Source organism: Prunus avium, chromosome 6 (genome assembly GCF_965620075.1).
Source record: "Prunus avium chromosome 6, drPruAviu1.hap1.1, whole genome shotgun sequence".
Taxonomy (NCBI): Eukaryota; Viridiplantae; Streptophyta; class Magnoliopsida; order Rosales; family Rosaceae; genus Prunus; species Prunus avium.
The window spans coordinates 9,214,790-9,235,395 of NC_142289.1; the positions used below are offsets into that span (position 1 = coordinate 9,214,790).

General features: G+C 37.7%; 3 protein-coding genes across 5 annotated transcripts; all 3 read left to right on the plus strand.

The window, feature by feature from the left end:
- Positions 1–1,262: 1,262 nt before the first annotated feature.
- LOC110753065 (FRIGIDA-like protein 3) lies at positions 1,263–4,656 on the plus strand. Its single transcript, XM_021953875.2, has 4 exons — positions 1,263–1,518; positions 2,440–3,502; positions 3,719–3,888; positions 3,973–4,656. Exons 2-4 carry the CDS (start codon positions 2,461–2,463, stop codon positions 4,480–4,482), a joined length of 1,722 nt encoding a protein of 573 aa, XP_021809567.1. The 5' UTR covers positions 1,263–1,518; positions 2,440–2,460; the 3' UTR covers positions 4,483–4,656.
- A 505-nt stretch (positions 4,657–5,161) lies between these two features.
- LOC110753066 (aspartic proteinase 36-like) lies at positions 5,162–10,292 on the plus strand. Its single transcript, XM_088254917.1, has 12 exons — positions 5,162–5,630; positions 5,760–5,880; positions 6,277–6,704; positions 6,816–6,972; positions 7,468–7,550; positions 7,755–7,851; positions 8,025–8,097; positions 8,215–8,421; positions 8,869–8,993; positions 9,172–9,273; positions 9,360–9,457; positions 9,778–10,292. The coding sequence occupies exons 1-12, from the start codon at positions 5,347–5,349 to the stop codon at positions 9,944–9,946; spliced, it is 1,944 nt and encodes a 647-aa protein (XP_088111043.1). The 5' UTR covers positions 5,162–5,346; the 3' UTR covers positions 9,947–10,292.
- A 1,769-nt stretch (positions 10,293–12,061) lies between these two features.
- Positions 12,062–19,603, plus strand: LOC110753050 (U-box domain-containing protein 4). 3 transcript variants are annotated; one of them, XM_088255724.1, is made up of 6 exons: positions 12,062–12,311; positions 14,035–14,087; positions 15,191–15,471; positions 16,687–16,803; positions 17,099–19,162; positions 19,259–19,603. In XM_088255724.1, the coding sequence occupies exons 3-6, from the start codon at positions 15,196–15,198 to the stop codon at positions 19,316–19,318; spliced, it is 2,517 nt and encodes an 838-aa protein (XP_088111850.1). In that variant the 5' UTR covers positions 12,062–12,311; positions 14,035–14,087; positions 15,191–15,195; the 3' UTR covers positions 19,319–19,603. The 3 variants fall into 3 exon arrangements, with proteins under 3 accessions (XP_088111850.1, XP_088111851.1, XP_021809542.1); XM_088255725.1 differs by lacking the exon at positions 14,035–14,087; XM_021953850.2 differs by lacking the exon at positions 12,062–12,311 and having other exon boundaries at positions 14,060–14,221.
- Positions 19,604–20,606: the final 1,003 nt, after the last annotated feature.

A 20,606-nucleotide genomic window follows, 5' to 3' on the forward strand; every position in this document is an offset into this window, starting at 1 on the left:
GAGGCTTGAGAAATAATTAGCCGCAAGATCTTTGATGCCGGTTGCGTCATCAATCCAAGTGCCACCATCATTCTTCAATTTTTCAATCTTATTCCTTCTCCTTCTAATTAAGGTAGTCATATGGAAGAATTTAGTATTTCTATCCCCTTCCAACAGCCACTGCACACGAGATTTTTGACGCCAAAAAACAGCTTCTTGGTCAAGTAGCACATTGTACTCCTCCATAAGCTTAGACTCAAGGTTGTTGAGGAAGTCATTAGGGCCATAACATAAAATCTTCTGGATCCCATTCAGCCTGCCCAAAACGGTCGCCTTCCTGCTTCTTAACTGCCCAAAGACATTAATATTCCACAGTTTCAAAGGATCAATGAGGTGAAAGGATTTATCAATGGCATCGCCAGTTCCCTGGTTCCACTGTTGCCCAATGAACTCCTTGAAAGAAATATGCTTCAACCACATAGCTTCAAACCTAAAGGGCCTTTGGCTTGGAGAAGAATTGAAGCTAGACTGAAGACAAATCTTGAGAGGGCAGTGGTCAGACTTAGTACGTGGGAGGTGAATAACATTAGCATCACTAAACATGCCCCTCCAATTTAAATTACAGATAGCCCGGTCAATTCTTTCAAACACCCTACCATTTGTCCAAGTAAATTGGGGGCCAGAGAAACCAAGGTCCACCATATTGTGGTCATTAAACCAAGCTTTGAAACCCCTCAACTTCCTAGGATCGAGTCCTCCCAACTTGTCCTTGACACACAGCATCTCATTAAAGTCCCCAGCAATAAGCCAGGGCATCTGATGGCAGCTGTTCACAAATCTGAGATAGTTCCACAATTGGTCACGTTTGTTAACACAAGGTTTGGCATAGATTGCAGTGAAGATCCAAGGGGTTTGACCGGGCCACGACACACAAGCAGAGATGGCCTGGTCAGTGGTGCCAATAATATCCACTTTAACATTACTATCCTTCCAAAGGAGCCATAAGCCACCAGAAAAGCCCTCAGCATCAACAATCTCATAGTGAGAGAAGCCTAAAGATTTAATAATGGAGAGAGCTCTCTGGCCACTAACCCGTGCTCGATCACATTTTAGAGTGTAAATAACAGCTCCTTTTATTTATTTTTAGCTTTAGTATTTATTCATTTATGTTTTTGTCATGGACCAATTCCATTTGGCTCATTAATGGTCAGTTCACAACCCGGATTCGACGGATGGCCAGGCCCAACCCGACCCAAAACTAACTGCAAAGTTAAATTTGCGGTTATACGCGCCTGCATAAACAAACAGAGCCTTAGGGTTCGCTCTCTCTGTACTCTGTTGCAAGAAAGAACAAATTAGCGCGAGCTCAGTGCCCAGCGATAAAACGTTTTCCAGAAATTACCGACCTCGCCTACGATTACATTTTCATGCTTACCCATTTCTCAAATTCAAGCACTCGTATTTGGGTTTCCGTACATTTTTCTGCTTCTGCGCCTCTAATTTTTTAGGGTTTATATACATCTTTCTCTGCTTATCGAGGTACGCTACTACATCCCCTCTCTCGTTCATTTTTGGTTTTTTTTATTCACTGCTCACTCATTTTGAATGGCTCTTGCGCATGAACTTCTTGCTGAGACCTAGGTTTGTGTTCTTTCTGAGATAAAAGAAAAACGAGTAATCAATAAGCTTGAGACAAAATTGGTTCTAATGGGTTATGGGTTTATATTTTATACCTTCGATTGAATGGAAAATATATTGTCCTTCAAATTTTATTTTTTTGAGCTTGGAATTGTGTATTCACTTTTTGTATTTTAATATAGGTTGAGTTCTGATTATAATAACTGTGAAGTATAGTGGTATAGGAGAGAGATGAATATTAGTAAATGTCCTTGATGTGAACAAATTGCAAAGAGAAACATCTGTGTAATGGCATTGAGAAGAATGACAGATCCCAAAATGAGAAGAATGAATCATGAATAGAACAGTTTTATTCTTTGGCTTGTCTAGTGTCTTTTTTGTTGTCTTTGTTTTCTGTAAGTCCATTTTTTTTACTTCTTTTTGTTGTTAATGAAGGTACTGGTTTCTTATCAGAAAATGTGATATGTCAATTAAGTCAAATGCATGCAATTTTAAGTCCATTTAATAGGAAATTGTATACACTAATGTTATCACAAATCATTGTTATTTCTTGCTCAGCATTGAACAAAAGCATCATAAACTTTGAAGATGAAGCATGAACTTTTTGCATATTCAAGTTTTTTAATTCAACATCGAGAATAATTGAATAATTGATACAGTGACAGTTTTCCAAAGTTTACCCATACTTTTTTTAATAATCCTAGAATCCTATCAAGGAATCTCTGTGGTTTTTAGCGTTAGCGCCATAGGTGAACAGTTCCATATCTATTGTTCTGCTAACGAGAGTTTACTTTCATGTTTCCATTGTGTCTCTTGAAACAGAAGCCTGCATTTGCAGTAACCATGGTTGATGCAGAGCAAGTTGTGGAAGGTGATGCGTCAAGCTGTCTAATAGATCAGCTTGGTAAGGCATTACTGGAACTAAATGCTCACAAGGATACGTCTGAGGGCAGGGTTCAGTGGAGGGAAATTGAAGAGTACTTCCGCAACCTTGAAACAACACTGAAGAAGAGATTTGAAGAGCTTGAAGTCAAGGAGAAGAAATTTGAGGAGCAGGAAGCTGAAACCTGTGCTTTGCTTATGGAGAGAGAGGAAGCTGTTACTGCTAAGGAGCAAGACCTGTTGGATCGAGTGCAGGAGCTAAAAGATGCTGCAGTTGCTGCTATTGCAGACGCACAATCCATTCACCAGCCAACAACTTCAGAACCCGTGGAGGATGGGGATAACAAAAACATCAAGGTAAGCAGCTCCCTCGGTGATATAAATTCACCAGAGGAGGAATTTCCTCATAAAACAGCTGATAATGCTGAGGGTATGGCTCTTGAGGTTAAGCCACGACCAGAGCTGACCCAATTTTGTGAGCAGATGGATGCAAAAGGGCTTCTGAGTTATGCTACTGAGAATCTTAAAAAACTAAATGTTATTCGTGAGGAACTTTCTCTTGCACTAGAAAGTGCAGGTGAACCAGCACGTTTAGTGCTGGATTCACTGGAGGGGTTTTACCCTCCTGATGAGACTAACCAACCAGAGGGTAAGAAGGATGCTGCCCTTCAGGGCATGCGCAGATCCTGTCTCATGTTTATGGAAGCCATGGCCACCTTATTGGCAAAGGCTGACCCAGGTGCTGATCACCTTTTGAACCCTGAGACCAAGCAGCAAGCCAAAGCAATTGCTGATGAGTGGAAGCCTAAGTTGGCTAGTGCAGGCATTGATGCTGCCAATGGAAATTCATTGGAAGCAGAGGCATTCTTGCAGCTCCTTGCAACTTTTAGTATTGCTTCAGAGTTTGATGAAGAAGAACTCTGCAAGCTTGTTCTTGCAGTTGCTCACCGCAGGCAGACACCTGAGCTCTGCCGCTCCCTTGGGTTAACACACAAAATGCCAGGTTGGTCATCTTTTAACTAACTGACCTGATGCGGTCTGGAGGCTAAGTCTTTGTTTCCATAAGATGTCCTATCGGCCTTGGTAGTAAATTATGTTAGTTGAGAAGTCGAGGCAGGTGCCACATTCATTTTGCTACGTAATGATAATTCTTTTCTGGTAAGATGGGTTATTCGAATTTTGGAAGCAGATTTTTCTGAAACTCCATTCTTTCTTGCAGGTCTTGTTGAATCAATGGTCAGAAGTGGGAAACAAATTGATGCTGTACGTTTTATTCATGTCTTCCAGCTTACTGAAAGTTATCCCCTTGTGCCACTTCTGAAGACGTACTTGAAAGACTTGAGGAGAAATTCCCAAGGCGACAACACGGGAGATGCTACCGGTGCACAGGTATATTTTAGTCGACCAGACTCAAAGCTTGTCAATAATTTTTCTGATGATCTCTTTTTGTTGGTGTTTAAAAAAAAAATGTAGGACGATGTTAATGCAAAAGAACTTACTGCACTGAAGGCTGTAATAAGATGCGTTCAAGAGTACAAGCTTGAGGCGGAGTACCCCCTTGATCCACTGCAGAAGAGGGTGGTTCAACTAGAGAGATCCAAAGCTGATAAGAAGAGAACTGGTGAATTTGGTAAACGCCAACAAGTAAAGAAGCAAAAAGGCAGTGGAAGATGGCGTGGATACCGTGGCCCTGGTGCTGCTGCTGCCCCTGCCCCCACTGCTGGTAGGCATGTGCAACCAGTTTTTGGTGAGAGGGCAGCATATGCTGGGATATCGGAGAGGTATGCTCTTGCAGGTCCACGCACCTATGATTACCAAGTTCCCAGCCAGCCTGCATATGCTTCACAAGCTAATGATCAAAGGTTATATTACTATCCTTCCCAAGATGACAGAGTTCCACCAGCATCTTATAATGCTACGCCTCCTAATTACGGCAATTACGCTGGTAGTGGGTTGCCGTCGCAACACCAGCCGTACATGTAATCTACGTATGCAATTATTGTAGAATAGTAGGCCAGCGTATGGCAGAAGGCGGGATAAACACATTGGATAACCCTTTTGCTTCTCCTATGTAGGCTTGTATTTTGATATGCCTTGCACAGATAGTACTTTGCTCTTCTGAATCTTAATCAACAAAAATATTTTGTTTAGCTGACACCGGCTCGTGATAAACTTGTGAGAAATGAATTTGTTGTAAGAGACGCTTTGCTAACTCCATAGCAGATAACTGTAATTTGCTGGATGGGATGGGGGAGGGGAACCATGAGCCAACAAATGTTTTCTTTGAAAGCACAATTTTGTTAATTACTTTTTTTTTGTTTAATTCGAAGGACATTAGGAGATGGGAATTCGAACAGAAGACCTCATATGAATAGGTAATTGTTCTTAATTGAATTACAAGCCCCTTTTACTTTGTTAATTACCTTTGATTATTGATCAACCATGATTAATTAGGTTTATTGTGTAATTAATTTTAATCAAGTTTTATCTTTTCCATATTTAATTTTTCTTGATAGATTGAAAACCAAGTAACCCAACACCTACTTCGGTTGTAGTTGTACCGTCTAACTCAAACAAGAAAACAAAATAGGGATAAATTAAAATTAAAGTAAATTTTTTTTAAAATAAAAATAAAAATAAAAATTATACATGTTATTTTTTTTTCTCTCTGATGAGAACAATCTGGTCAGAAACTGAAAAAACGAATTTCGTTGTGCACGCTGACTTCTCTGGAAGAGACTCTGTCCTTGTCATCATCATCTTCTTCTTCTTCTTCACTCTGTAAAAAAGGCTCATTTCCCGATCTGGCATCATCTGCACCATTCGACATCTCTCAGCTGCAACTCAATGGCAGCGACACCAAGTCACCTCATCTCAACCTCCATCTCCATCTCCATCATCCTCCTCATCTTCTCATCGCTGATGGAGTTTTTGGTTCTGGCCTCAGCCAATCCCACCAGCCCTGCGCTTCTTCTCCACTCACTCCCTGCCATGGTCTTACCTCTTTACCTCTCCACCCCCAATTCTTCGTCTAGGACCTCTTCCAATCCCCGTCGACTCCTCCAGAGATCCGAGTCCCTCAACCACCCCAACGCCCGCATGAGACTCTACGACGATCTCCTCCGCAATGGGTACGTACCACCAAACACCTTACATTCTTCTCTGTTTATTATTATCATTATTGTTATTCTCAGTTTTTCTGGTTGAGTTTGAGATTGGTATTTGGATTGGCATTGAAATTGTGTGGTGGCGGGTGAAAGGTACTATACGACGCGGCTTTGGATCGGAACGCCTCCTCAGAGATTTGCGCTTATTGTGGATACTGGGAGCACTGTCACCTATGTGCCTTGCGCTTCTTGCGAAATGTGTGGCAGACACCAGGTCAGTTCTGCGTCAACACATTCATCCGCTACATTTACTATACACTCTGATCAAACAATTGTGTTAACTATGGGTTAATATAAGTTCTTCTCTTGATATCGAAACCATTTGTTGTGGGTTGCATTTGAGGTTAGGATCAGATCTCCTTGCTTACAAGAAGAAATATAGCCAAACATGTTCCAATCACATAAAAAAGTATAAACGGGGGAAATTTCGGGGGGGAAGGGGGGTTGGTCATGATCACTCTTCTAACCCAAAAAGATCTTAAGAACCTTGAAGTTGATTATTTCTCTTTACTACCAAACCTCTACTGAATATTTAGTTCTGTATGCAGACTAAACATAATAGATTTTGGGGGTAAACAATATTGGTGTTTTATTTTCAACTTTTCATCAGGACCCCAAGTTCGATCCGGAAGAATCGAGCACCTACAAAGCTGTCAAGTGCAACATAGATTGCACTTGTGACAGTGACAAGGTGAATTGTATTTATGAGAGACAGTATGCCGAAATGAGTACCAGCAGCGGTGTGCTTGGTGAGGATCTTATATCCTTCGGCAATCAAAGCGAACTTGCACCTCAACGTGCAGTTTTCGGTTGTGAAAATCTTGAAACTGGAGACCTCTACAGCCAGCCTGCTGATGGCATAATGGGATTGGGCCGTGGCGATCTAAGTGTGGTGGATCAACTTGTTGATAAAGGTGCAATAAGTGATTCTTTCTCATTATGTTATGGTGGAATGGACATTGGTGGAGGTTCAATGGTTCTTGGTGGTTTCACTACCCCATCAGACATGGTCTTCACCCATTCGAACCCTGTACGAAGGTGTGTGGTTTAGAAAACTTTATCTCCTACATATACTGCAACATGTCCAATTTCCTAGAAAATACAATCAATACATCTCACACATTTACTCTAGTTTCGGGATGGAAACAGTCCATATTACAATCTTGATTTGAAGGAGATACATATTGCGGGAAAGCGATTGTCTTTGAATCCAAGTGTCTTTGATGGAAAACATGGAACAGTCCTGGACAGTGGCACAACATATGCTTACCTACCAGAAGCAGCATTTCTAGCATTTAAGGATGGCGTAAGATTCTCTTCTGCCCTTGTTGATTACTTTAGATTAAATACTGTCTTAATTTTGTACAAGACCATATAATAAAATATTCTTGCTTGTCCTCAATCTTTTCATTCTATTAGATGACATCTTGCAGTTCTTTCTGAATGATAATTATTAAAAGTCTCATTTGAAATTGATGAGCATGTGGTCGACTAGAATTGACAAAGCGGACAAGCAATAATCTGTGTCTGAAATGTAATGGAGATCTATGTAAAGATCAACTAGGAATTCCATTATACTTGTAATTGTAGTCAGAGTGGAATACTTGCACTTCCTCATTTGAAAATGAAATTTGGTATTTCAAACACTTTGGTTTTCCTAGAAATCCATGACTAGCTGTTCATAGAACTTTTAGTTATGTATTATTTCATTGAATGGGCGATCAAAGTTCTACCAATGTCTCCACTTTTATCGTTGTAACTTCTTTTTCCCCTTTTCCCTTATCCTTATATGTGATTGCAGATCATGAAGGAGCTTAGTTCCCTCAAGCAGATCCGTGGCCCTGATCCAAACTATAATGATATTTGCTTCTCAACTGATGAAAGGTATCACATATAGAAAACTAAGAGCTTATTTTGTTATACAGATAAGTTATTGCCTACTCTGGTGCAAACTAGATTATAAGAAAGCCCATCGAGGTCGCAATTGCAATTTTTTACACTAAATTTTTTGATTTGTTCAAATACATGAATAAGTTGTGAATAAGGTCACAAGCCCATTTTAATAGTTTTATAACAATTTTGATTCAGTGAGGTCTCCCACCCGTCAGACACCTTTCCAGCAGTTGACATGGTATTTGGCAGTGGGAAAAAGTTTACATTATCTCCTGAAAATTACTTGTTCCGGGTAAGTGTTGAAATTTAAGCTTACCCCTTCCCTTCTTTCTCAAAACACTTTTTTCTAAACCACATAAAACACGGTATGTAATTTTTATTATGCAACTTTATGACTTTTCCATTGGTTATTCGATGTCGCTAATTGAATTCTTCTACTTTATTGTAACATCATCAATTATAAAGCATTCAAAGGTCCGTGGTGCTTACTGCCTTGGGGTTTTCCAAAATGGAAAGGATCCAACTACTCTTTTAGGAGGTAAATGCTTCACAAACAGTCCAGAATTCTCTATCTTACTTTTGTGAATTATCAAATTTACCCCATTAACTTTATGCAGCACTCTCAATTAATCTTGTTATGCCATGTTTATGATAGGAATTGTTGTCCGCAATACTCTTGTAACATACGACCGTGAGAATTCCAAAATTGGTTTCTGGAAAACTAATTGTTCGGAGTTGTGGGAAAGACTTCACGAATCTGTTTCGCCGCCAGCAATGCCTCCTGCTTCTGATGGCAAGAATTCAACTCCAGGAGTGACGCCTACATTAGCTCCAACTGGAGCACCACCTTATGTACTTCCAGGTAGTATTCTAAGTCTTTCTTTTCACTGGCATGGATGCCTCATTTTTCACTTGTCCTTAAAATTATTGCTGTTATATCATATTCATCTTACAGTTGTGTAGGTTTACTTATCCAATTACTCAGAGGTTATGTTTGAGGTAATGTTCAAAATGAAAATTTTCAAAAAACCCTGATCAAATGTAAAAATGGAGATAAATCTGAGGCAAACAGGGGAAAGTGAAAATAACATATTTGGGAACTCTCTTCTCTTCTTAAGTTTAATTTGTGAACTTTTCTGTTATCATTTCTTATTATTTTTTATGTCAACACTAGTGTAGATTTTTAATAAGAGAAATGTGATTTTATGCTGCACTCTTTTTTGAAAAGACAGACTTATTGCAATCCCCCATTTTTATTTTTGTTTTTAAGACAAATGAATTACAATGTCTCGTTCACCTTGATGGACAGGTGAACTCCAAATTGGAAAAATAACATTTGATATGTCATTGAACATAAGCTACTCTGATCTGAAGCCCCACATTACAGAACTAGCTGAATTCATAGCTCAGGAATTAGAAGTTAATACATCACAGGTCAGGAAGAAACCACATGCGCTTATTTGATTGATATTTACTTTATATTTTCTCACCGATAGTTCAATACTGTCGTACTGACAAATAAATAGATAGATATCCTCTGTTGATACTCAAGTTTTATGACGTTTAAGTGCATCTTCAGCTTAGGGTGCCAATTTTGAATGGATTATTTCAGGTTCATATGTTGAAATTTGCTGCTAATGGAAATGATTCCCTCATTAGTTGGGCCGTATTTCCAGCAGACTCTACTGACAGCATTTCCAATACAACTGCAGCAGTAAGTTTGCACTTTTGAATTGCAATTAGTGTTTGTGCTCACGTTCATAACTGTTTGTTTGCTTGATGATTTGGTTCTGCCCACAGGTTATAGTTGCCAGGCTCGCTGAACATCACTTGCAGTTTCCTGTTATGTTTGGAAGTTATGACTTGCTTGGATGGAGAGTTGAGCCTAAGGAAATACGGTAGTTTATATTTACATATCTTTCTTACGTCCTTCCCCCTTTTATACTAGAATAAAATGGAATCGAAATAAATCTCCTATATGAGTGTTGGCATATAGATAATGATTTTAATGAATTAGCTTAGCTATCTTGCTGTTTAAGAGTTAAGATGCTATGCCTACATCCAACAAAGAATAATATGTAATAATAAGATGCATGCCATGTACTGGTGCATGACTGGAGGTCCAAATTCCCTGTTGATGCATTCAGAGTAGTTCAATAGAGATCACGGTATCATACGTAGCAATTTTCGTAATATTTTTTTATCCTGAATTGTGCAGGTCATGGTGGCAGCGCAGTTATGTGGTGGCTTTATCCATTTTAGGAATTCTAGTGATTGCATTATCAGTTGTTGGATTGTGGTTTCTTTGGAGACACCGACAGCGGACAGTCAATCCATACAAGCCTGTCAATGCTGCTGTTCCAGAGCAAGAACTCCAGCCTTTGTGAAAATTTTGTAGCTGTCTTTGCTTGTGGTTGACGGCATGGCATGGCATGTCTGCCATTTGCATTTTGATTCACATGATTAGTTTCCAACCAAATTCTGTAATCACAATTACTCAGTTGATCAAGACTCTTGCTCCATAGGTTGAAGAATCATTCTTTGCAATCCCCATGAAAGGATGCCATAAATTCAGATAGTAGAGAGAGAGAGAGAGAGAGAGAGAGAGAGAGAGAGAGAGAGAGATAGGTAGAACTACTCACACTTTGGTTCTGTAGACATCATTCAATTTGTATATGAATATTGGAACACACAAGTGAATCAAAAGTTTTCCCATGAAAGGCTTCTTTTCAATCTCTTGTTTTTTGTATTATTATTGTTATTGTTTTCCTGTTTTATACAGGTCATGTGATACCATGGACAATGATTTTTATTTCACAACCGAATGCAAATCGACCTGCCTCATATGTTGAGAAATAATGCATATGCATAAATAAAAAATTATTTATAAAACAATATGAAATCATCTAATTGTGATAAAACATAAATGATCATAGGTTATTTACGAGTACTCATAACGTGGTAAAAAAGTATAACTTGTCCACATATTATAATATAAGTGAAAATTTATTGATATTATACCCTAAAAGTAAATGTGAATATACCCTAAATGTGACATGCGCATTGTGAATTCAAGTGTCCGATGAACAGGGTTCATTCATATTGATGATAATGACTGAAATAATAAATTATGTATGTCTAGTCTACACACACACACACATATTATATATATATATACACACGTAACGTAAGTCTAGTTAATGGCCTAATATGATTGATTATATGAGTCGTTGGGAAGAGTCCTCGCAAACAAGTTGGAAGCAGTTTCTGGGAAATAAAATAGAAGCTTCAAAGTTGACATTTTGGGGCGGTCCCTAACTTTCTCTATCTTGTTGGAGTGGAGGGAAGAATCTTCTTCTTCTGGTCAAATGAATTTTTTTGCGACATGAAGTCCAAATGGCCATTTTTGTATGAAATGCCTGGCCACTGGCCACAGGGTGCCATTCAAAAACAGTTAAAACACGAATATTTCTTTCTTCTCTCTCTCTCTCTCTCTCTCTCATCCAAAACGCAGGAATTCGTATTGCATCGTATTCTTCTTAATAATTTTTGGCCTTTGCTTTATTTTAACACTTTTCCATAATTACTAGCATCAATTATTTCTTAATTTAATCTTTACAATGTTGGAAGAAAATCCCCTACTTGCTGATAAATATTAACAATAATAATGATAATAAACCCAAAAGAATATATATAAAGAAAAATTGAGACATTCTGGTAGCAAATGGAATAGAATTACTGCTGAGTTGTCAGTTTTCAATCATTTTGGTCTTGTCTACCTTTTATTTTAATTTTGGTTCCTCTAGCCTTTTCTTTTCCTTCTCTTATTTCAAAACATATTATTGTCAATTTGGTAATTGCCATTCATTTAAACAACAATGTAGATTTTTTTTTTTTTAAATTCCAATTGATTCAATAGTGTCCCACTCTCCACACATTTGATCGTAAAAATAACTCAAAAACTCATATAATTTTATCTTAGTTTATTTACTATCTTTTGTCCGAGTAGACTAAAGATAACACATATGTTTTTGGTTGCATATATATCTCCTTTCACTATATTTATTCCTTAATGTTATATGAAATGACATCGCCACGAAACTCTAGAAGAAAACGGATTTCAAAATAAGCTTATAATTGTATCTGTACTAGGAAACCAAGATATTTATGAACGTTGTATTTGGATAGGCTACCATTTAGGGATATATTTGGCATTTTCTTTTTGTAGAAAAACTTATTTTCCATTTCTTCTTTTTTATTTATTTATTTATTTTTGCCAATGAAGGTATTTCCATAATAAACAGGTAAACCATCCCATTTGGCGGCTACCAAATGAATCCCAATTTCAGTCAAAAAAATTCATTTGACAAATTGCATAAAGTAATCATATTATTATTTACTAAAATAATTCATTGATTTATTACAAGATTAACATGTAATGACGAGAATGTCCCACTCTCCAACTATGCAACGAGCCCCAGCTCGAGCAGGCAGCAACTGTATATCTTCATTTCCAAAACATAATAAAATACTAAAGGAAATTTAAAAAGTGAGACTCTCTGAGAAAATTAAACAGAGAGAAAGAGAAAGAAAAAAAAAAGAAAAGAAAAATCTCAACCAGAGAATTTGGAAAAATCTAATAGCTGGTCTGGAGGTCTGGGTTTGAGAAAGGCGAAGGAGAAAGAAGGATTTCCCAAAACGACCTTTTCTTGGTCATTTGCCTCTGCGTTTGAGGCTTTCAGCCAAATCCAGGTACAGTGTTATTTGTTCATATTCTTCAGCTTGATCCAGCTAGGGTTTTTGAATTCTATGAACGTTGTATTTTACTCTGTGTGCCAATTTTTCTTGTTTGACCGCTTGTGCCTGCATTTAGAGTTCAAATTTGGTCAATCTGCTTTCCAATTTATTCTTGCTTTAGTTGGTTGGACTGTTACTCAGTTCAAGCACTCGAATCCCATTCTGGGTCTAATGGATGTGTGCAAATTTTGAATTTTGTATTTCAGAAAGATCACGCAAACATAGATAAATTTAAAGAAAAGAATTATCTTTGTTCATTTTTAAGTTGGTAATTGTATATGTGCTTTGTTTTTATAATCTGAATGGTGGTTCTTTTTGGCTGTGATGAAAAGCACATATGGGATACAACAAATTGGAAATTTGGGATGTGTATATGAGCTGGATAAGTGGTATAATTAAATTGGCTGGTTTATGCTTCTTGGGGTCTTTTACTTTTATTAGATCATAGTTATAGGTTTGGGCAAGACGTTATCAAGGCGGGAAGCGGGAGACTTTCAGATAACTAATGAATTTGGTATCAGTATATGATTATATGCCCTAATGATGTACATATGTCAAAATGTAGTAGAGCTGAGAATTTAACAAAAGTTAGGATTTATGAAATGACATATCCTAATTTCCTTGTTTGGGTTCATAGACAAGGAAGTTTATAAATTCTATCTGGAGAAAAGAAAAACCTTGGGACTTGGGGATCATAAATCTTAACTTTAAATTTCAGCTAAATAGGTGTCATTTCCAAATTCCGAAGACAATGAGAGTATAACAAAAAAGCCACAACCATCACCACCAACCGTCCTCCGCAATCGTCGGCATCCACTGCGACCGCCTTACCATTATTGTCACCATCATTAAACCACAAGCATCGCCATCACCGCTCCCATTTTACCACTAGCACGGCCACCACCTTGCTCCGAACAACCACCACCAGCATCACTCTCGTTGTCGTCACCACCATCACCACTATTACCACCACTACCACTTATTTACATATTGACACCTCCATAAAGATAAGCGTTAAATTTCATTTTAAAATCCCATTATGCTTAATAGGGTACCCAAACAAGAATTTTATGAGACCTAGAGCTTCAAATCCCATATTTCTTTAGTACTCTTATACCCCCACATACAAACGTACCATAATTATATGGTAAAAATAAATGAAAACTTTTCTCAGCAAATAAGAAGAATGTGGAATTACCCAACAACCTGCAGTCAGTTATTGTTTCTTATTTTTGGTATGGTTTTTTATGGTAAAAGCCCGGAAGGAAATATACGAGAGAAACAATAAAGGGCTGGTGGTGACAGACTAAATTCCTCTGTTGGGTTGGAATGAGGAATGAAAATCAGGGAGGACCTTTTGGTCCATGCTTAGCCTATATTTGCCACCAGTTCCAGCTGGAAAGGTAGAAGGAAAGAAGATAATGCATTGCGGAAAGTGATGTTCCTTTAACTTTCCTAAGTTTCCTTAATGTTCAATGAAAAAAAAGATGAAAAAAGATAGTAGGAAAGTTGTCCGTGTATTACTTCTGGGGTGGAATTTTTTATTGTCAACCGCCTCACCTTATTGAGGTCCCAAGGCAATTAATAAAGTTTTAAATTTCAATTATTGGCTTTTAATTACATCTCCATATTTTTTCATAGATCTCATACTTTGAAGTTTTGGTTTTTGTTTTTGCAGGGTTCAATAGTTGGGGAAATTTGATTTCCAAGATTTGAGTTTATCACTTGATAGTGAGTGTGCATAGGTTTTGTATGGGTTTTGAGAAGTCTTTTCTTCATTTTTGTGGATTTGTTTGGATTCTGAAGGATCAGAAATGAGAAAGATTGCTTTGGTGTGTAAAGTTATATATTTATGGTGAATAAAGGTGCATTCATTCTTTCCTTTTTATCTGAAATCTGTTCATAGGAGTACAGTCGAAGATGTACTTATTGGCATGTCCTTCAATAATATGATTTCACTTGTTAAGAATATGCCTTTTTGATACACTTTTAACAAAAACTAGGGGGTCTACTACAAATATATGTATAAGTTTATTTTCATGGAGGGGACATGTCTTGCATGTCAAGCCAGCCAGCAAGACCAAAGGAAAAATACAAATGTTGGTTAGTTAAGTAAATATTAAAGAACAATGGGTGGGTGTTATTATAAAAAAAATCTTAAATCAAGATGGCTTGTTCAGGAATGATTTTGTTGGCGTGTAAATTTTGTAAAACAAGTTAATATGCTGCAAGAAACACGTTATATTGATTTACAAGAATAGATACATGAATATTATAGGGGAGCAAAAGGCATTGTAAAAACTGATTGTACTTGCCTTTTCAAAATTATTAGACTCTCTCTCTCTCTCTCTCTCTCTCTCTCTATAAACATGACACGAGTGCAGGCATGCCAGTGTATGGGTGTGTATTGTAACAATTGAATTGACAATTATGCTGCAACTGTGCAGAATGCTGATTTCAAATATCGTTGGATAAGCCTTTAAAGCAGTTACAGAAAGAAAGAAAGAAAAAATCTACATATTGTATATATATGCAAGTAGAATATCTGTCAGTTCCCCTAGATTTGAATTATAAATCTGTTTGAGTTCACCCTCTTCATTAAGATGGACTTTTCTTGTACTAGTCCAATTTAGTTGATTCCAATTTTTAGAAAGGTCAACTCATTTGAATGTAACTTCATAGGAAATCAGTTATTGTTATTGTGGTTATGTGATATGGTCGTTATTATTTTTAAATATATTCTGTGTTTGCTTTTCCATTACTTCTTAAGACTTTGTCTCTATTCCTTTTGTTCTGCAAAGAGACTATTTTTACTTGTTTATATATTGACACAGGTGTGATGGAGATATCATTGTTCAAAGCACTTCTTAATAACATCTCCTCTTTTTTCCATTTATCATCCCATGACAACATAAACTTGGACCCGGTTCTGAGGTACTACAAGAGAGCAGAAGAGATATTAAAATTGTTGAAGACTGTACTTGATGCCATTGTTGATTCTGAAATAGCTTCTTATGAAGTGCTTAATAAGCCATTTGAAGAACTGGGTCACTATGTTGATGAGTTGAGGGAGCAAATTGAAGACTGGCAACCGTTGTTGAGCAAAGTCAATCTTGTAAGTTACAGGTCTATTCAGTTGTAGTCTGTAATTAGAATGAATAATGTATCTGATTAAAATTGAAGGTAAATTTATCTAAAACTGACCTTTCATCGTCATAATCCTCACCATAAGTTTGACCCATACAAATTTGGGTATTCCCTTTGTTTGAATTAATGTATTACTATGATATGCTTAGTAAGTTATAATGTGGTCCCTCCTCACCATGATATGCTTAGTATTACTTAGTAAGTTAATAATTTTTTTATTTTATGAAAATCCATTAAAAACCCATTTAGCCTCTCTCTCTCTCTCTCTCTCTCTCTCTACTCTCTAAATGGTTTTTTTAATGGATTTTCATAATAAAAAAATATTTATTTATTTATTTAATCCACATGTCACGATGTGATTGTACATGTGGGCTCCACTTATCTTCCACATCATACACATAACAGAATTTTTGACGGCAAGGACCATTTGTGATAAAAAGTCCAAACGTTAAGGACTATTAGTGTCACAAAAAAACCTCAAGGACCATTCGTGATAATTTCGTAAACGTCAAGGACCATTTGTGATAAAAAGCCTTTATTTTTTGTTTTTTGTCTTGTTGCCATATCTGTTGTTCCATGAGGATTTATTAGTCTAGACAGAGAGAAGCACGAAAGAAAATGGCTGATGAACAGGGCACTGTTGCACTTATAGTAGTAATGGTGGTCTCTTCATTTTGTCATTTATTCTCCCATTTGTAATCCTTGTACTAAGATTTTCTTTTTAGTCTTTCCTTATAAGAGGATCTAAAGTTTTTGTTTTCGAGAGAGTCTAAGGTTGCTTTAGAAATGTTAGAATTGGAACTGTATGTAGCCCCAAGTCTTACCTGCATTGCTAATTCTTTAAATTAGTGGCATATAATGAATTTTAAGTTGCTTTTTTTTTTTTTCCTGATGCCCGTTGGCTTTCGTCAAATTTGAAAGTATGCATGGAGTTGTTAACACTAGATTTAGTGCACTGCTATCAGTTCTGAGAAAAAGTTAAAACTTACTGAAGTTATATACTTTTGTCTTCTAATGTCCTTCCACATGCATATTTATATCACATCTCATAAGCATGTACTTATACACTGACAAAGTACACTAAATTAGATAATGACAAATGAACTTCCCCAAGGACAGGTATAGAATGCATTTTGTTGAAGGGACAGTTTATCTAACCATCTTCTCTTTTTATGACATGTAGGTTCTGCAAGTTGAATCTTTGATCTCAAAGATTTGGACTTCTGGTTTGGATATCTTTCAACTGTTGAAGACTTCCCAACAACATCTTCCTGATGAATTGGGTTCGGCATCTCTTGAGGTACAAAATGTGTGCAAAAAGAGTGATTAATTTTTTCCCTGTTTCATTTTGTTACGGATAGAACATAAACTTCGGCCAAAAAAAAAAAGACAGCATAAAACTCAGTTTCTTTAATTCATTGCTTATTACAGAACATTGGTTAGATGAAAAACCATCAGTCAGATGGTGAAATCATTAAACACAAATTTTTGGAACGCGGAAGAAGTAATTTCTAGTCTTTCTAGTGGACTTCTAATTTGGGAAGAGGTTAGGCTATCCTTTTATGATGTCTAAGACTCACCATGGTTGTTTGCAGCATTGCATACAAAAACTTAAGCATATGGTCGATGAACAAATGTCAACTGTCATTAAAGATTCTGTAAGTGATCAAGTGGAGGGTGTTGGACCCAGCTCAGAGATCCTAGTAAAAATTGCAGAGGGCCTTAGCTTGAGGTCAAACCAGGAGATTCTTATTGAGGCTGTAGCACTTGAAAAGTTGAAGGAGAATGCTGAACAATCTGAAAAGATTGAGGAGGCGGAGTATATTGAGCATATGATATCCCTTGTCACCCGTATGCATGAGCGCCTTGTTACGATAAAGCAGTCCCAGAGCTGCAGTCCAGTTCCAATTCCTGCTGATTTCTGCTGTCCTCTCTCTCTGGAGCTGATGACAGATCCAGTTATTGTGGCATCAGGACAAACCTATGAGAGGACTTTCATCAAGAACTGGATTGATCTTGGCCTCACTGTTTGTCCAAAGACACGGCAGACTTTGGCTCACACCAATTTGATACCTAATTACACGGTAAAGGCACTAATTGCAAATTGGTGCGAGTCAAACAATGTGAAACTGCCTGATCCCACAAAGTCTATGGGATTAAATAAAGCAACACAACTTCTTGGACAAGCAGAGCATGGAGCTCCAAAGGATTCACCTCATTTTCCTCATTCCAGGGTCAATCGACCAATGTCACCTGAGTCAGCTCGGTCTATGGGTTCGCCCACTAAGAACTTGTTCTCATCTGGTCCATTGCATCGGGAAAGAAGTTCTCCATTGCATCCTCGTTCTACATCAGAAGGTTCCTTGTCTGGCGTAGTTGGAAATGGGCAGGTTTTGGATATTGCCAGAATAACACTAGCAAATTCCGAAGACAGGTCTGCCAACTTAGAAGAAAGGAGTACAGATCTAGCTAGCCAACACTCTATGTCACCATCTCTAGATGAATTTCCTAATTCTATTGAAGCTGAGCAGTCATCTCAAAGCCATAATAGAACTGCCTCAGCTTCCAGCATACTTTCTAACGCCAATGGTACTCAAGGAACTCCTGTAAATGCCAACGGGACCTTACGGGTGTCAAGCAATCTGTCAGGCTACAGCAGTGACGCTTCTGGGGAGTTGAAATCAGAACCACAGGCTGTTGCTGCGTTGGCCTCCCAACAAAGAGAGACTGAGTTGCCCACCAGAATGGCAGAGCTAAGACCTCGAAGCCAAATGTGGCGGCGACCATCTGGGAGCTTAGTCCCAAGGATAGTTTCTTCTCCAGCTGTTGAAACAAGACCTGACCTTTCTGGACTTGAAGCCCAAGTTCGGAGTCTGGTTGAGGAATTGAAAAGCACCTCACTTGATACCCAAAGAGAGGCAACACTTCAAATCCGGCTACTTGCCAAGCATAATATGGATAATCGAATTGTTATTGCAAACTGTGGGGCGATTAGCTTGTTGGTGGATTTGCTTCACTCTACAGATACGACGATTCAGGAGAATGCTGTTACAGCACTTCTTAACTTGTCGATCAATGATAACAACAAAAGTGCAATTGCTACTGCCAACGCAATTGAACCTCTGATTCATGTCCTTGAGACAGGGAGTGCTGAGGCCAAGGAGAACTCAGCTGCCACTCTCTTTAGCCTTTCGGTGATTGAGGACAACAAGGTTCGCATTGGTAGGTCAGGGGCTATTGGGCCTCTAGTTGATTTATTGGGGAATGGGACTCCTAGAGGGAGGAAAGATGCAGCCACAGCTTTGTTTAATTTGTCAATTTTTCATGAGAACAAGGGTCGAATTGTTCAAGCTGGTGCTGTGAGGTACCTAGTGGAGTTGATGGACCCAGCAGCTGGAATGGTTGACAAGGCAGTTGCTGTGTTGGCTAATCTTTCAACAATTCCGGAGGGAAGGACAGCAATTGGTCAGGAGGGTGGGATCCCTGTTCTGGTTGAGGTTGTTGAGTTAGGTTCTGCAAGAGGGAAGGAGAACGCAGCTGCTGCTCTTTTACAGCTCTGCACAAATAGTAATAGATATTGCAGTATGGTACTCCAAGAAGGAGCTGTCCCCCCATTAGTGGTATTGTCACAATCTGGCACCCCAAGGGCCAAGGAAAAGGTACAGTGCCTCTAATGATGTTTGCTTCTCTCTGCCCTGGTTTATTTATTATCAGAAATAATGTATTGAACCGTAGCACTTTTTGTTTTCTTGCAGGCACAAACCCTCCTTAGCTACTTCAGAAACCATAGACATGGTAATGCTGGTAGAGGATAATTGAAAAAATAGAATGTTTGGTATCAGCCGAGGTTTTGTGTCAGCTTCTATAGATAATGTGTAAATTGGTTGGTGCAAAATAATTCAATTGAAGGTTTTCTTGTGTGGATTTAATTTGATTTGTAGAAAAGAGGAAAAACAATTGATTCATAGAGGATTTGTATGATTTCTGTAAAGTACTGCTGTGAATGTGGGAAGAAAAGTTTATACCTGTAAGTCTAGTTGTTGCTCTGTGGTCAGACAAGATGGTGATGACAAATGAGAAATTTGGTATTGTTTGTGTTATGCCCCATTTGAGTATTTCATATGGACATTATTATATTTATATATATATATATATTTTTTGGTAAACATTTTATTATATTTTAATGCGTGGTTTCATTGATATTTCACAAGGCTGTTATCTTAGTTTTCTTAATGGAGCGTCTAAATGTGTTTCGGCAGCCATCATTTACTTTTTTATTCTTTCAAGACATGTTCTTTTACAACACTGGATTTCTTACCCTCTGTTTTGGATGAGGGAAAATAACCCAGAATTTACCCAAAAGTTGGGAATTTTAGAGGAGAATTGACAATTCCTTTGTTTGGCAAGTTAAGAGTGGAATTTATTAAATGACGAGTGGAAAAAATCATGGAAATTTGGGCATCAAATTCACGAGTTTAATTTCCACGAAAATAGGCGTTATTTCATAATTTCCATAATGTCATTCACAAAACTTCGTCATTTACAAAATTCGACAGATATAAATTCAAACATTGAAATTTTCAATTGCTATAAATTGAAACGATGGAAATCTAAATTCCATCATTTTAGAATTCTATGTAATTTTCAATTACTTCATCCAAACAAAGAAGTTCAATATTCCTTGGGTAAGAAAAGTTAAAATAAAGAAAAGTACCCTACATTAATGTTTTGATAACTAAAATAAAGAAAAGTCAAACGAAAAAAATTAAAAATTAAAATAGAAGTCGGAGCGTGAATCCAAAGAGGTTGTCACTGACTCACTATGGCCATCTCTCATCTTCTTGTTCAGTTCAGCCACAGACCCCTGTTGTTGTTGAAGACCATTGCAATACTTCAGGAACCTTGCAGTCACTGAAGAACCTTGTTTCCAACTTTGACCTTCACCCGCCCACCTATTGGGCACATAATTCGCCTTCAACCTCACACAGTCTGCAATCCCTTCTATCAATCCACCTGGAGGTTGACGATTTCCATGACACTGCCATTTATGTGTCATCTCATGGTAAAGTACCCCATTGAAATCTGTTTTGATGTCACCCTTTA

Coding starts and splice junctions, on each gene's coding strand:
- LOC110753066 (XM_088254917.1), top strand. CDS start 5,347: ATGGCAGCGACACCAAGTCACCTCATCTCAACCTCCATCTCCATCTCC. Junction 5,881..6,276: donor AAATGTGTGGCAGACACCAG/GTCAGTTCTGCG, acceptor ACTTTTCATCAG/GACCCCAAGTTCGATCCGGA. Junction 8,422..8,868: donor ACCACCTTATGTACTTCCAG/GTAGTATTCTAA, acceptor CTTGATGGACAG/GTGAACTCCAAATTGGAAAA.
- LOC110753065 (XM_021953875.2), top strand. CDS start 2,461: ATGGTTGATGCAGAGCAAGTTGTGGAAGGTGATGCGTCAAGCTGTCTA. Junction 3,503..3,718: donor GTTAACACACAAAATGCCAG/GTTGGTCATCTT, acceptor TCTTTCTTGCAG/GTCTTGTTGAATCAATGGTC. Junction 3,889..3,972: donor GAGATGCTACCGGTGCACAG/GTATATTTTAGT, acceptor AAAAAAATGTAG/GACGATGTTAATGCAAAAGA.
- LOC110753050 (XM_021953850.2), top strand. Junction 15,472..16,686: donor TGTTGAGCAAAGTCAATCTT/GTAAGTTACAGG, acceptor TATGACATGTAG/GTTCTGCAAGTTGAATCTTT. Junction 16,804..17,098: donor TGGGTTCGGCATCTCTTGAG/GTACAAAATGTG, acceptor GGTTGTTTGCAG/CATTGCATACAAAAACTTAA.